Source organism: Globicephala melas, chromosome 10 (assembly GCF_963455315.2).
Source record: "Globicephala melas chromosome 10, mGloMel1.2, whole genome shotgun sequence".
Classification (NCBI taxonomy): Eukaryota; Metazoa; Chordata; class Mammalia; order Artiodactyla; family Delphinidae; genus Globicephala; species Globicephala melas.
The window spans coordinates 95,167,846-95,184,022 of record NC_083323.1 but is presented as its reverse complement, the minus strand read 5'-3'; the positions used below and the strand labels follow the sequence as shown (position 1 = coordinate 95,184,022).

Sequence of the window (16,177 nt, the reverse complement as noted above, 5' to 3'; positions counted from 1 at the left end):
TGGTCTGATTGTTGTCTTTTCAAACTCCACGAAATCAAAAGGCTCAGAACTATTTAATTATTAGCGAATGGTTCAATTCTGTTGTTTGTATGGTTAGTTGTAAAGAAGGAAGTGAAGAGAAGAAAGAATATGTAGACTAGAAAGTGAAAATGTTGGGAAGAGGAGAAGAAAAGGAAGAAAGTGACCTCTAAAGCTGTCGTGTTTAGTTAGACAAATTAGGTTGTTTTATAGTGAAGAAAATTGTGGTAGAGAAGTTAAGAGAGTTTTCTGGATACCATGAGTTGCAGAACCAGGACTTAGAACACAGGTATCTTGACTCCTAGTATGTTCCCTACAATTTAGGAAGGAAAAGGACAAAATAGGGAGCCCAGGTAGGAACCTGTTCTCCAGTGGCTTATCTGAAAAAAGCCAGTTAGAGGCTTTTGATTGCTATATTGAAAATGGTTTTCTCTGCATCGGACTTGGTCATTAACTCAGAACTCTGGGCAGAGACATGGTGGTGAAAAATGGTGGGGAAAGCTATAGGGAAGCAGAAAGGAATTAGGCTAACTTAACTAACCTTTTTCTGGGACAGGTGGGTTGTTCTCAGTTACTGAAAGAGTCTGAGAAGCCACTGCAGACTGGCCTCGTGACAGGGCTGAATGAGAATCAGTCGGGTGGCCCCTTAGGTGGGGACAGCCCATCTGCTGGTAAGTATTTATTTAGAGACCCATCTGGGGAAGGAGGCTGATGGAGATGTGTTTGAGGACTTAGTGTAAAATAGGAATTATCTATTTAAAGTGGGAATTACGTGAAGTCCATCCACGCTGAGAAACCAGAAGCCACATCATATAACAGAATACGTAGACTCACACAAAAGTTGTTCCATAGGATAGAATTAAGGGGAATTTTATCAAGCTAGTAATCTGTTGAATTATTTACTATGAGGATATATTTTTCAAAAGACGATCTAAAATAGGCTATTTCTGGGAATTCCCTGGCCGTTCAGTGGTTAGGACGCCACGCTTCCACTGCAGGGGGCACGGGTTTGATCCCTGGTTGGGGAACTAAGATCCTGCATGTTGCAGGGTGTGGCCAAAAAAAAAAAAAAAACAGGCTATATCTTAATTTCCAGTTCTCCTTATTCTAGATTCTGTACTACATGTTAAGGAGTCCTGTTCACATTTCCCCCCCTGCTTTTGGAAACTTCTGTGGGAGAGAGGTCTTATGTCTTTCCAGGCATTAAGTAATCCTTTCCTCTCTCCTGTTCAGAAATGCAGTCTTGTCTGAAATCTGAGATTATGAGTCAGGATAATATTAGTCATTTAAAGTGGAAATCGTCTGGCTTAAGGTTAGGAAGACTGTGATGTTCTTGAGGGACAGTTCTTTACGGTTCTGGATCTTGAACTTTGTTTTAGGGAGATTCTCAGTTAGGTTGAGTAGGTCTTTGGGGGGAACCCTGAGAGTAATTAGAGTCCAGCGCTGGGCCTGATGGGGGCCTGAGTGGCAGCAGAAACCGATGCAGCCCTCCCGCGCTGCCTTGTTTTCAGAGCTCGATAAGAAGGCGAACCTCCTGAAGTGCGAGTACTGTGGGAAGTACGCCCCTGCAGAGCAGTTTCGCGGCTCCAAGAGATTCTGCTCCATGACTTGCGCAAAGAGGTACTGTAGGCACCCCGCCTCACCCCCCTCCATCTAACCTTACACCCCTTCCCTAGGATCTGCTCAAGGCTCATAGTTAACGTCTCCTCGGCTTTCATTCCCTTCCCCAAATCGGCCCTTAAAATCCCAGTTCACATTTAGTGCAGGGGAGCAAGGCGGTCCTCTCTGGTAGCACTCATGACCTCCTGTACGTGCCCCGACCTGTAGGTATAATGTGAGCTGTAGCCACCAATTCCGGCTGAAGAGGAAAAAAATGAAAGAGTTTCAAGAAGCCAACTATGCCCGCGTTCGTCGGCGCGGACCCCGCCGCAGCTCCTCCGACATCGCCCGTGCCAAGATCCAGGGCAAGCGTCACCGGGTGAGCTGCCGGTGCGGGGCGCACTACCTCAGAAATGGGCCTTTTTCCTTCCTCTTCCGCACGGGGCAGTTCCTTTGCCCAGCTAAAATGAGTATGAGACCAGAACTCCGGTTTTGCGTTGATTGCCTTACTCCAAATTCCAAGAGATCCTGACCTGTGTCTCTTCTCACCTTACTGGTTGCCTGTCTGTTAATCCTTATGCCGTGTTTGAGGAGGGAAAATCTAGGGCAGTCGTTGGTAGAAGGTGAGAACCGAGAGAGGGATACAGTTCATACTTGAAAGGCACTCGAGAGCGGACTGGTGACTTCGGGCATTTGCACGTGAAGTACAGCTTATTTCACTTGTGCTAAGATTAGTTTTTCCTCTGTGCCCGATAGTAATCCAAACCCAGGGTGGCTGGGGAAAGGAGAGGGAAACCTCATGACACTGTTACTTGTGACCTGTTTTGCGTTTTTTTCTGTAGGGTCAAGAGGACTCTAGCCGGGGTTCAGATAATTCCAGTTACGATGAAGCACTCTCTCCAACATCTCCTGGGCCTTTATCCGTGCGAGCAGGGCATGGAGAACGTGACCTGGGGAACCCCAATACAGCTCCGCCTACACCAGAATTACATGGCATCAACCCTGTGTTCCTGTCCAGTAATCCTAGCCGTTGGAGCGTAGAGGAGGTGTATGAGTTTATTGCTTCTCTACAAGGTATTGCAGGCCTGTCCACCAGGACCCAGGTCACCTATATTGCTTCATTTTCCTACAGTTTTCTTTAGGTCATCCCACAGGGGCTTTTGTAACTGGAAATGTAACGGACTTAAGCAGTAGAGGCTTAAGTATGGTATGACGAAGGCTCTACTCTTGGTATTTATTCCGGTTTTGTCCACAGCCTGGTTTCCCAGTTTTCCTGGGTTGACTGTCCTCTGCTATGTCAGTAATTTTGCAACAGTTGATTTTCATCTATGATTCTTAACCAATAATTTTTAAAGTATTTTTTTATGTGTGATTAATTGGGATACCCACCATGGATAAAAGACTTTTCTCAGCGGAGAAGGGGATTAGGAAATAATGGGCCATTGTTGCCCTGCTCTCTTCAAGGCAGGATTATTTATAAGCTATTCTTTTTTTTAAAAAAATAAATTTATTTATTTAATTTATAATTTTTGGCTGTGTTGGGTCTTCGTTGCTGTGTGCGGGCTTTCTCTAGTTGCGGCGAGCGAGGGCCGCTCCTCACTGTGGTGCACGGGCTTCTCATTGCAGTGGCTTCTCTTGTTGCGGAGCATGGGCTGCTCTAGGTGCGCGGGCTGAGTAGTTGTGGCACACGGGCTCTAGAGCGCAGGCTCAGTAGTTGTGGCGCACAGGCTTAGTTGCTCCGTGACATGTGGGATCTTCCCGGACCAGGGCTCGAACCCGTGTCCCCTGCATTGGCAGATAAGCTATTCTTGACAAAGGGATGGCTTTCTCCAGCAGGAAAACCATCCTACCCTTCTTGGTATTTTGTTTGAATTCTGGGCCCTTAAAGATGTCAAGACGGCTCTTAACTTTGATTTTCTTGCCAGTGTCAAAGAAAACATATATATATTGCTCCCTCCCTTTGCCCCCCTCAGGTTATCTGAATGAAGGTATCTCTCTGGTTGAACAACTTAGGTGTTTTATCTTGGCTCTTTTTTTAAAAAAAAAATAGTTAATACTTCGGCTGCGTTGGGTCTTCATTGCTGCGCGTGGGCTTTCTCTAGTTGTGGCAAGCAGGGGCCGCTCCTCGCTACGGTGCATGGGCTTCTCGTTGTGGTGGCTTCTCGTTGTGGAGCACGGGCTCTAGGTGCGTGGGCCTCAGCGGTTGCAGCATGTGGGCTCAGCGGTTGTGGCTTGCGGGCTCTAGAGCGCAGGCTCAGTAGTTGTGGCACACGGGCTTAGTTGCTTTGCGGCATGTGGGATCTTCCCGGACCAGGGATCGGACCCACGTCCCCTGCATTGGCAGGCGGATTCTTAACCACTGTGCCACCAGGGAAGTCCATGTCTTGGCTCTTTTTGTTTTTATAAATAGCCAGTTGCTCTGATTTCATTTTGCTTCCAAAGCTTGCCATGTCAGGTCACTGTATTACTGAATTTAGGACAAGTACTTTGGTGCTACCGTGTAGTTTCTCATACATATTCCCATCATTTCCTTCTAGGCTGCCAAGAGATTGCAGAGGAGTTTCGTTCCCAGGAGATTGATGGACAGGCCCTTTTATTACTTAAAGAGGAACATCTTATGAGTGCCATGAACATCAAGCTGGGCCCTGCCCTCAAGATCTGCGCCAAGATAAACGTCCTCAAGGAGACCTAAGGTGGCCCTCTTGCACAAACCAGCCTAAGGCAGACACTCCCCACTGTCCAGGTTATAACCTGGTGCCAGCAGAGACTTCACAGGGAAGACAGAGCTGTTCCAATTCTGTATGTCTTCTGTAGAGGGGATTACTGAGACAGGGAAGACAAGTGCAAGAATTGGTCGCTGGTGCTACATGGTGGCAGCTTTGACATTTCTCTGGGTTCTACTTTATTTTTTAAATCTTTACGATTCTCACCTACCCTAATCCAATCTTTATAAAAGAGGCAGTCTAGAGAACTAGGACTGCTTGGCCTTATCCCGGAGCGGAGTGTCTAGCCAGGGTCAGAATTCTCCTAGAGGAGGAATGTACAGTATGGTGAGGCAAGGAAATGGGTGGAATGTAGGTGTGCCTCAGCAGTGGGGGAGCTAGGGTTTTCTAGCTTGTGTGACACAAGTAGCAAAATCTGGCACTCCCTCTTCCCTCTGGATCGTGTGACTGTAGCCGTGGCCCAGAGTTTTGTTGTCACTCCCTTAGTATTGGATATTTTCTCCTGCATCCACGGCAGGGTCACCAGCCAGGGTAGAGACTGGGTTGGCATCATTCTGATTTGCTGCAGGGACTAAAAGTTTTGGGCACACATGTGGCTGTTGTCTTTCTTTCCGCATCCCCCTGCTCCTTTCCAGTTTATCTGTTGTCTCCTACCCCACCTTTCTTTTCCATTCCAACTCTGCTCTGTCCTATAGCTTTATAAAGCAGGAGCGCGTGGGACTGAGGTCAGGAATAGAAGTACCTGCCTTAGGCGCTATACCTTATACAACAAAAATATTAAATATTTTTTTTCCTCCTCAGTAAAAGGATGAAAATTGGTCTCAGTTGTCTGTTACTCCATCATTCCAGTGTATCTACCCTCTTCTTTCACACAGATGACTAGGCCAACGTGTTTTTCTTTTTAATCTTTTAAGTGTTTTTGTACAAAAAAATGTATACATATATTTTTTGCATTTTTAAAACACCAGAGTGTGGGGGAGGGATGCAAACAAATAACAAAAAAGATGCTTTTATAACATTATTTTCCCTGTTTAGAAAGAAGAAAAAAAATCATTCCAATAGTATTTAAAAGTCCAAAGATGAAATCATTTCATTTCCTTCTCTAAAGGCTAAAAGAGGCCCCTGCCTATTGATTCCATCCTCCTGTGTCCAGTGGAGCCATGTTACTCTTCAGTGGCCCAGGCTCACTATCACACAAAGATCAGGCCAGGTTTCTGGGCACACGGCCTGAACAGAAAGGTGGAAGCATCAGAAGATTAAGACCGTCTCCCCACAGAAGTAATGTCGTGGGCAAGAAGACACGTCCCTGAGCCAGAAAAAGGGACAAGTGCTGCAGCCGCCGCAGCCAGGGCGGAAGGTGGCAGAGCCCTGGATGTCCCACTTCTGCCTCCATTCCCTTTCCAGAAGACTGGGGGCAAAAAAAAAAAAAAAAAAAAGTCAAAATGACATGCCTATGAAGGAAAGTGCAACATGTTTAGAAATACTGATACAGGGAACGTTTTAGGAGTAAGAAAAGTTTCGCCAGCTTTGACTGCAAGTGGGAGAAGAAAGTCATCAAGGAGATCCCACTACCAAGGTAAACAGACTTCCCTTTTCTGGAACCCCGGCAGCACAGGAGGTCAATTTCAATGTCCCTTTCCAATGGAGTGGACTTCTGGATTAGGCATTTTGGCTGCAGATGGACCAATAACTTTAGACTACAATCCAGGTCCTAGCTCCAGCTATAAAGTCACTCCAATGCCAGCAAATGATGTATGGTACCTTGTAATCCTCTAATTGGGAAATTTCAAATTTTCCCATCCTAATTCCAGAGGTGGGAGAATTAAGTCTACGACATCACCAGGCTCAAACCAAATGGCAGTACTTGGACTACAACCAAGTAATCACTGCAAAATAGTTTCAAGCAGCAAGAAATTACATCCAGATTCTCATGGAGACTATACTGTAGGGTACAGAGCAACAGCATGAAAGCAATCAAACCTTGTATAAATAATGTTTCTTTGCTTTTTTTTTTTTTAAAATTAAAGAAATCCAGTGTCTCAAAAACTTGTGAAAATGTGTTTAAAAAAGGAAGGGTCAGGGAGCCTGCCATACCCTTTTGCTCATGATAACTCCCCTACTTGTACTTTCTGATACCAAAAGACAGTGCAACAGCCTCTGCTGTCATTGGCCCTATTATATTATCTCTGTCCTACAACTGTACCTCTCAGGAGGGAAGACAAATAGGGAACAAAGGGAAGGCATTTCTACTACTGACAAGTGGATGCAAACCAAAAGCAAACCGGAAAGCAAGAGCAATATTAAGGGTGAGATGAGAGACTGGAGCGGAGGCTGCTTAAGAAACCTGGCTGAGGATGCTTTGGTTTGGGGGCTGAAGAAGCCGGACATTTAAAGTGCAATCACATCGGTAATAAATGATCATCCCTTTCTTCCGACTCCTCCCCCAGCTGGTCATCCCCCACACCACGATACGCAGCAGGCACGTTTCGGGGTTTAGATCGGCACACAAAGTCACAACCATCCTGTAGGGGGAAAGGAAAGGAAGGAAACAATCATTTGAAATCAGCAGCTTTCAGGTGTTATGGTCCAAGAATGTGGCAGGAACTGGTTTTCTCCAGGGATAATGAAGAGAAAACCCCAAAGCTCCAAGGATCAGCTTAAATTGAATGTGGGGAAGAACAGACAGGTTCTAACTTGGCCTCACCCTTTCCTCACCTAGGCCCCTTAAGAGCTGTATCAGGCTCCCAAATCTCAGGAAAAGGACTGCTCTTCCAGCCAAGCCTTAACAAGGCCAGACACTAAGATGCTATGTTGCTTATCTGTACTAGGGCAACCAACTGTCTTGGTTTGCTGGGACTTTTGTGGTTTTAGCACCCAATGTCCGGTGTCTCAGGAAACCCCTCAGTCTGGGCAAACTAGGATGGCTGGTCATTCAACCTTGTCTGTAGGCCACGGACTCAGCCAGCTGCCCTGTTACTTACTGCTACCAGGTTGCCAAGATCCTGCCAGAAGGCCAAGTGGGGAAACTGCTCCATTCCTTTGGCTCCCATCACCAGTCGCTGGTACAGGAACCCCCCGATGATATAGACGGCGATCAGCGATGCAAACCTATTGAGAGAGAAAGACATCTATACTCAAAAACCAAGAAATAGTAAGACTCAGAAACTAAAGATAATCTCTATATTCATTGTTACCTATTTCCTAAGCTGGGTTCCATAAAAATGAAAGGAAAAAAAAAGGGTAGTCAGTTGAATGAACAAGGGGGTTGGTAGGTCCTTAGAAAACCAATTAGAGTGTCAGTCTGAGAAAACCAAAATGATCAGAATAAAATAAGACAGAGTTTGTGACTCTGACTTAGGGCTGAGAACAGTCACCATTAGATACACAACTCCATTTCTTTAAAAGTTCGAATAATCTAATGGCAGCATATTAAAAACTGTCCAGCCCTCCAGTAGGGAAAAAACCCTACATCCAAATGCAAATATTTATTGGGGCCAAAACATTAAGTCATTTTTTAAAACTTGCGCAGAGTTTAAAGAGGATTTTTACAAATTACAGTATAACATATACATGCACACACACTATTTGTACCTATAGACCTCCAAGTAATTGTGGAGTTAAAAAAAAAAAAAGGTTTGGACTGATAAAGGAAAACGTACTCACGTGACAAGTAAGATAGAACCCACGCTGAGGTGGGAGATCTCTGGGGAACAGGCCAGGCTGCTGTCTATCTCAAAGAGGTAGAAACAGTCTTGGACTTTGCCTCGCTCCTCAAACACAGGGTTAAAATTGTCCTGATGACAAGAGGACAGAACACAACATTTATGTTGTGTCTGACACCTGTCTGAAAAAAGCACAAACCCCCAAAACCCCCAAAACATTTGCTTTCTCCTGGTCCAAAACCTCCTCTTCCATGTATCATGGAACACGGGTGCCTATGACTCAGGGAAAAGCTGAACTTCTCGTTTTATCTCCTCGGTCCCAATTATCTTGTTCCCTCTGGACAGTCTCTCCCACCTCAGGCCAGTCCTTTCATTTCCTCTAGGCTCCTAGGCCCCAGGGTGCCTCACCGCTAGGGTGTGTCGATTGCAGGAGATCATCACCACTGCCCGACGCTGCTCCTTGCCACAGTGACTGTCATATTCATCACCCCCTTTATAGATCAGCATGATCCAATTACCTGAGGAGGAACAAGGAAAACGGAGCTTTGGGGTGCGGGAAAAGCAGAGGCAGACCTGGGCACTGTGGTAGAGTGGAAGTGAGTTCAATGAAATTGGCTGTAATTAAAATAACCCTTTCAGGATGAGCTCTGTATACCAGAAACAGCAGCTAAACCTTGCTCCTTTATAACAGCTATGTGTTCCCTTATTAAGACGACTAAGAATCAGACAGTCATACAAGAATAACCTTAATTTTCCACAAAAATTAAGGCAATTGACAGTGCAAATACAATTACGATCCATACCTTAACCATGACTCATTTTCCGAATACCTGCTAACATCAAAAGGAGAGGTTCCATCCAATTACTTGGTGGCAAGGGAAAGCCTAAGATCGTAAAGTCACCACAGATAAATTCAAAGTGGATGATTTTGAAGACTGAGGGGCATTTTTCCTTCTTTAGTATTTACTGTGTTCAAATTTCTTTTGCAAAGTATCATTTGATCAATAATCACATGAGGTGAATCAGGTAAGGACTGTGCTTCCAATTTTGCATATGAGAAAACAAAATCAAAAAGGTGAAATGATTTTTCAAAGTCACAGGACAAATAAATATGAGCTGGATCAAAAATCCAGTCTTCTGACCTCTAGCCCCAAACTCTTGATGTTGTTTTTTATTATGTTATTTATAGGAGCAACAATGTGCAGTGAATAATTTATTTATCTGCTTAAGGGAGGAAAATAGACCACAGTTGCTCACATAGTCCTTTCCAGCAATATGATTTTATGATTTTTGAGAAATATTATCAACATAACTCAAGATGGTGGGGAAATTTTTGTAGACTGACTGGTTTGCAAAAAAGCTTGATCCCACTTTAAAACAAACACATAAATGTCCTGAGCCTTGGCTGTGGAGGAGCTGTGGAACTAGGTATCCTGTGGTTTGGGGGTATCTCAGATGAGCTGAACCACACATACCATATGGTACACTGAAGAGCCTGGGAAGGGCTGAGACATACAGGATTATCAGAGGGATTCAATTAACTGATCAACAGGGAGAATCTTACTTCCATTGAAGATCTGAGTGCTGTTGAGTCTCCCTACTACTGTCTCCTTCCCATTACTTTTGTTGATCTGCACCAGGCCTGCCCCAGAGGTTTGGTTGCCAGCTTCTCGGCACACCCGGAACATGTAGATATACATGTCTGGGCCCTGGCCCACGGTGCTCTCAAAGCTGTGAGGAGAAGTGAGGAGAAGGAAGAGGACAGTTACAGCTGTCAGCCTTAGGAAGAGCAGTTTCCTTTGTAACAACAACAACAATGGTGCACTCAACTTATTTATCTGATGTCACGGCTAAACGTCCTAGTGAATAATATCTGTTGCATCATGAGATATCCATGACCCAGACAGAACACCCTATCTGTTGATGACGACTGATTAAAATACAGCATCCAAGACAGCTAGTATTCTAGATATTTCTAGAATAATTGCTCTAGACTATGCTAAAACATTACTACTTCCCCTTGAGTAAGGGTCTGTGTTCATGAGATACACCCTCCTTCCTTAAAGATTATCTTCAGATTTATATACCAGAAGATTCCTGACACTTATGATGACGCAGCAGGCCTAAATATGTTATTCTGATACTTGTAAATATCGAGGCATCAAATAATGCTTTTTAGTTCCTATGAGCTGGTTTCTTGGATCCAGTCTTGGAAACCGCTACTCTTCTGCATAAGGTACCTGCACATGGCTGCTGAACACTGGGCTGAGCATGTGCTCTATATCATGAAGGAAAGCAAGATAGCACGGCCAAATAAGACTAATATTGCTAAAGTTCACATTAGAACTGTCTCTCAGAGGAGGTTATGATACATGTATCCCCCCTATGTTTGGGGGGGGAAATAAAATCAGTACTAAATACTACTAAATAAAATACTAAAATAAAATCAGTAAGAGGAGGAAGAGATTCTTTAATAAAGTTAGCTCCTCAAGCCCTTTAAGATTCTTCTCATTTACCTTTTGTTAAACAGCGGCGTCAGCCTCTTCAGTAGAGCCAACTCTTTCTCTGACTCTTTATCCTTTTCTCCTACCAGGTCGCATGTTTTTTCTTCGGTCTGCCAGGATTCTCTTACTGCCACGGCCAGCAGCAGCAGCAGGCCAGTCATCCAGGAGCTGTAGAGGGGGAACATCCTTTTGGGAGAGGAAGTGCGTGTGTTAGGGAAAGAGGGAGAGGATCGGGAGAGAAGGGAAAGAAAGAAAGCATATGAATGTGTCATAAATGAATGGTATTTTTTTAACCTTTTAATCTTCCACCCACCACCTATTATTTTACACTAGCCAGTTTTCTTCATTATTATGATGTTGGGCTTTATTTTCTTGTCTCCATTTCAAGTTCTGTTTTCTCCATTATTTAATATTCAGAATTGGAACCTTAAATCTCCAGGTTTCTCTTTTTCTTTTTAAAACTTATTTCAAAAGCTTCTTCCTAGCTGACTCCCTTGCTTGACACCACTGGTCACCTCCTTCTCGTGCCCCTTTCATGTACATTCAACAAAGAGGACAGCATTGGCCTTGGTGAAGAGTTAGTGTCTATAGATTGTTGTTGAGATTTCTGCAAGGTGCGCACAAAAAAAGAATATCTAGACTTCTAAGCTGTATTGGGAGAAAAACACATTTTTGGTCCTAGAAACTGTCAGAAGAACCAATCAACGGCCTAGAGAATACTTAAGTGTGACCAATGAACAGTATTTTGATTATGCAGAAACTATAAGATTCTTTGGCATATGCAACAAATATTACCTTTTAATATCTCTGTGCCAAGAGCACCTGTGTTAGGAAACCCATATACAGATATACATATATATATATACACACACATGCACATATGTATCTATCACCTGTGTCGGGAAACTCTCTCTATATATCAATCACTTTCAGTCTAATTCATAGATAAGTCCTTCAGAACAAACTATGGGGCTGAGAAGAGGGAAAGGAAAGAACAAAAAGAATTAAATTATGACAGCCTGGTGGAGACATCCTTGCCTCTTTACCATTTGGCAAGAAATTAGATTAAGATGTCTCATAATTTAGAGTTCAATACTGGTTCATAAATACTGCTTAAACCAGTGGCCCTCCATAAGATAATTCTCGAATTACAACTGACACTTGATAAGGGCTAGTTGGAAGTTATTAAGAAAGATGTAAAATAGAGAAAAAGACTTGAATACTTTGGGACCTAAGTCCTCATTTTAATATTCAGGAGCATCTAACAGTCTTTGTTCATATTCACCATAAGAATGATAAACAGAGAGAAACACTGCCACAGCACCTAAAACTCGACATCTACCTGTTCTGATGTCTCACCTCTGAAAAATCATTCAATCATTTAAATGATAGGAAGAACAAAATTCACTAGGTCCAAATGAGTGGTTTGAATAAGTATTCCAAAACCCACCTCAGGCTCTACAGTCATGAACCTCAAGAGTTTCTAGCTTCCAATTGCTGATAACTCTAGGAATTCATCACGTCACTTTACAATTTAGCAAATCCAATTCATCTGATGCTTGTACTGCTTTAGGAATGGCAGTGTGCGGCTGTTTCCCAAACTCATTTTCTTTTCTCTAATTCCATCTTTATACCCAGGATACACTGATTTACCCTTTCAAAAGAAATCACTTTGGTATCCATTAATGATCCCTTAGGCCATCACTACTTGTTAATTTTATAACAGTATCACCAATTTTTCTGATACAAAGATTCAATTCTTCCAAATTTTTCTCACTTATGATAAAATGCTTCCATACTACAAGTCTGGACTTTGGTTTGAATACTCTTTTAAAGTCCTCTAATTCTTTGTCATGCTGGTCCACTGACTCCACTGCATTTTTAGCATATAAAACTTAAAACAGGCAGAATTTAATGGGTACTAATAGGTACCTGAATAAATTTTCTCCACTCTCCTAAACAAACTTACATTTTTTTTTTGGATGTCTGATCTCATTTATTTGTTACTCTTAGAACATCTCATTTTTGACTGGACTCAGACTTAGAGGTAGAAGCTCTCAGAGGACAGCCTCCGTCTCTTGGCAATCTGTTCCTGTTGTTTTTCTTTGGCCTCCTTCATTCTCTTGGCCAAGAGTTTAGCATATCCTGCAGCCTCTTCCTTATTTTCTTAGTATGCTGTTTCTTCAGAGCAATATGCTGACGTTTGTGTTGCAGAACACGTGGAGTAACAAGACGCTGAGTCTTGTGTGCTTTGGTCCTAGGTTTCCTACCCTCTTTGTTTAGGGGTTTTCTCTCACAATATACTGGCGGACATAGAGAGAGACTGAAAAGTTTGTGGATTCTGCTAGCTCTTTTGGGCCCCAGCTGACGAGGCGAAGTTGTGAGTCCAGGAATATGCTTCTCCCCTTTTTCCACTATGACCAAATTGAGAACACTCAGATTGGCATCCACAATGCAACCCCGTACAGATCTGTGCTTTCTTTCTCCAGTCCTCCTTGGTCTGTAACAGGAATGCCCCTTATTCAGTAGCGGGTAGACTCTACCATGGGTCCAGACACCTGCTTCATGGGGAAAACCTTGTTTGTTGTTCCCACCGATTCAGACCACATAACCCTTCCATTCTTCACCCAGAGCATTAGCAGCAACTTCTGTGGCCATATGCTTCTTACAAAAGGTATGAAGTTTTTGTTCATCGTCCACTTCAATGAGTTTCTGGCAGCCATTGGCTGGGAAAGAGATGTTCAACTTCATCCTGAAGTGGCCAACTGCCTCTGAGGCACCATGATAAAAAGCTAAATGAACTTACATTTGACATTCTTTTTTAAAAATTTATTTTATTTATTTATTTTTGGCTGTGTTGGGTCTTCGTTACTGAGCGCGGGCTTTCTCTAGTTGTGGTGAGCGGGGGCTACTCTTTGTTGCAGTGCGCGGGCTTCTCATTGTGGTGGCTTCTCTTGTTGTGGAGCACGGGCTCTAGGCGCGTGGACTTCAGTAGTTGTGGTGCACGGGCTTAGTTGCTCTGCGGCATGTGGGATCTTCCCGGACCAGGGATCAAACACGTGTCCCCTGCATTGGCAGGTGGACTCTTAACCACTGCGCCACCTGGGAAGTCCCACATTTGACATTCCGTTTCCCACATTCCACTAGGGCAACCAATACTTGGGAAGTCATCTCCCCGACTTGGTGTACTCCAAACATCAATTCATTGTAGTAATATTAATAAGGTGTTTCCATAGAATAAGTATAGCCAGCCACAAAGTCTGAGGCTCCCATAAACACATACAAAGCATCAACAGGAAACACTTAATAGAGTGCTTGCCTTTTGCTAGGCATTTAATATACATTAACCAGTTAAGCCTTACAAAAACCCTATGCAGTAAATACGACTGTCCTTATTTTACAGAGGAGAAAACTAGACACAGCTAGTGGCGTGAACCAGATAGTGCAGCTCTGAGCTCATGGTCTACACTTAACCATTCCTTTCACATTAAGTTTTCTGGAGATCAGAGTAGGCAGTCAAAGTTTTGCTTTCATTTTGACAAAGCAAGAAGGGGAAGTGACTCCTCACATGGTTCACTAAACAGGAGGCAGAATAAAGAACCCAGACCTCAAACTCCTACCTTCTCTAAATTCACTCACTGATCCACACAACTTGACCAGCTGACTAAAATAAGAGGCTCCTTTTAGTAGATTGATTAAGCATGACATTTCCTTTATATTCTTGCAGGACCCAATTTGAAATTTCAACTTTCTGTGCTTTCAATATTCTTTTATCCAGGACCATTTTCTGGAGGGATGCTCACACACAAGACTGTGTTCTTTGGCTTCAAAGTTAGTTCCTTATCTGTTAACAGTTGATGATTTCTTTTCCCAAATTAGAACAAAGACTCTCACAAAACTGCAAAAGGATGAAGGGCTGAACACCCTGCAGCCAGCATTAGTTGAGTCGAACTAGCTTTCATTTAATTATTGGTTCAAAAAGATAGGAGATAAAAAGAGATATATTCTTCTCTTTCCTGCTTAAGAGTTGGCTACGTTTGAGCTGCTTCTCTTTGATTCAGTGGCATATGCTCTAAGTGCTTTATCTAGATTATGTTCATCAATCTTCACAACCCAGAAAAGTAGATATAATTTCTCCCATTTTACAGATGAGGAAACTGATTCCTACAGAGCTTAAGTTACTTGCCTTAGGTTATACAAGTATTAAACGTGTATGAAGTTATTAGTAAGGCAACTTGAATGAGTCATGGTATAAAGCTATTTTCTGATAAATAAAGGAGTGCAAAAATGTATTCGTAAGAGTATGAAATCCAAGGGCTGGGTAGTCCCCTTTTACATCTAATTGTGCTACAATTAGATTCTCAAGATGCAAGAGTTTGTCCTAGATACTTTGGAAACAAGCGGCAGGACTTAAAGATTTTGAAAAATCCCTTTCAATTTTCTTGTTCTACAACGATAGATCCATACAGGTAAGGCTAAAAAATTCTCCTCCAATGGAATGACCAATGACTAAGTCAGGAATTGGGAAACACTTTACATCACTAGGCCTCTGTACCACTCACTTCCCCCAGACTAGCCATGACCATTTTCTGTTTTTCGGTGGAATTTCTACTTTCTTCTCTCTGGCTCATTTCTGATGGCGACGGCCCTTATCTCCTGTCTCCAGCAGCCCACACTTTCAGAAGAGCAGCCCTAACTAGCTGAACCGCCCAAGGTTGAAAAGACTTAAGAAAGCAGCTCTAGCCCAAGGGCGGAAGCTCTCTCCAAAAAGGAACGCAAATCCCTCTATTGGCGACTCTTCGTACCATACACTCATCTCCCTCAAACTTCTTCCAGGCTTCCAGACATTCGCGTCCCGTCTAGTCTCCCGACTTTGCAAATGCTTAGGGCCATACCTTCTACAAATGATGCCACCTGACCTCCCTCTACGATGCGGGCCAAAATCCCGTCTACGGGTATCCAGTAACACCTCGAACAGACTCCAGACTTAGCGACCTTCCTTTCCCTGCCTTCCAAACTCTGGTCTTGGAGATCCTTTCTCCCTCACTCCCTTGGCGACTCTGTAACTCCCCAACCTTACGCCTCCGCCTTTCTACCCTCGGGCTCCTTAGCTGGATTTTTGGGCTAGAACCCGGGCCAAGGGAGACTCAGCAATCCCGGCCCCCGTCACAGCCACGAGGGGTGAGCGCTCTCCAGCCCACTCCTCCACGCCCCTCATATTCACGTGTCACAGGCAAAGGGAGCAGCCACAGCTCAGAATCCCCGGCCGAGTACCTGCTCGCGGCTGGGAGACAGCACCAGTGAGGGGCCGGCCGCAGACCCCGGTTCCAGAGCTCGCGGCAGAGCCAGCGACCCCACGAGCGCCTCGCTGGGCTCCACTCCGGGAACCGGAAACAGGAAGTGCCGGGCGGCCGCTGGGCAACTGCTCCTCCCACTAGACCCCGCGGCATGTCACGGTAGAACCGTTTCGCTGCTTTCCCCTTCCCGGCCTCTCAGATCATCCCGGACGCTGATTGGCCAGGACCGTGGGCCTTAGGCTCCGCCCCCGCGGCATCAACTCCAATCCCTATCGAGATTTGCAAGTTTAGTTCCACCTTTGCGGGTCGCCTTTCTCCTGACTGGGGTCCCAGACTCCCACCTCCTGGCCTCTCGGCTCGGGCCCCTGTCACGC

General features: G+C 44.2%; 2 protein-coding genes and 1 pseudogene across 8 annotated transcripts in view; 1 reads left to right on the top strand and 2 right to left on the bottom strand.

Annotated features, from left to right (window-relative positions):
- PHC1 (polyhomeotic homolog 1) overlaps nt 1-5,783 on the top strand; it is a 22,206-nt gene extending 16,423 nt beyond the window's left edge. For all 6 annotated transcript variants that reach the window (XM_030834493.2, XM_060306281.2, XM_060306284.1 and 3 more), the window contains 5 exons: nt 575-689; nt 1,530-1,638; nt 1,846-1,996; nt 2,460-2,691; nt 4,155-5,783. In XM_030834493.2, the coding sequence (XP_030690353.2) occupies nt 575-689; nt 1,530-1,638; nt 1,846-1,996; nt 2,460-2,691; nt 4,155-4,309 (762 nt within the window). In that variant the 3' untranslated portion in view covers nt 4,310-5,783. The remainder of the gene's footprint in view (nt 1-574; nt 690-1,529; nt 1,639-1,845; nt 1,997-2,459; nt 2,692-4,154) is intronic.
- On the bottom strand, nt 5,226-16,177 carry M6PR (mannose-6-phosphate receptor, cation dependent). 2 transcript variants are annotated; one of them, XM_060306285.2, is made up of 8 exons: nt 15,781-16,177; nt 10,519-10,692; nt 9,567-9,733; nt 8,411-8,520; nt 8,004-8,134; nt 7,322-7,448; nt 6,744-6,862; nt 5,226-5,748 (listed from the first exon to the last, which is right to left on the bottom strand). In XM_060306285.2, exons 1-8 carry the CDS (start codon nt 15,954-15,956, stop codon nt 5,589-5,591), a joined length of 1,164 nt encoding a protein of 387 aa, XP_060162268.1. In that variant the 5' UTR covers nt 15,957-16,177; the 3' UTR covers nt 5,226-5,588. The 2 variants fall into 2 exon arrangements, with proteins under 2 accessions (XP_060162268.1, XP_060162269.1); XM_060306286.2 differs by lacking the exon at nt 5,226-5,748 and having other exon boundaries at nt 6,336-6,862; nt 15,781-16,174.
- LOC132597985 (small ribosomal subunit protein eS6-like) lies at nt 12,526-13,257 on the bottom strand (annotated as a pseudogene).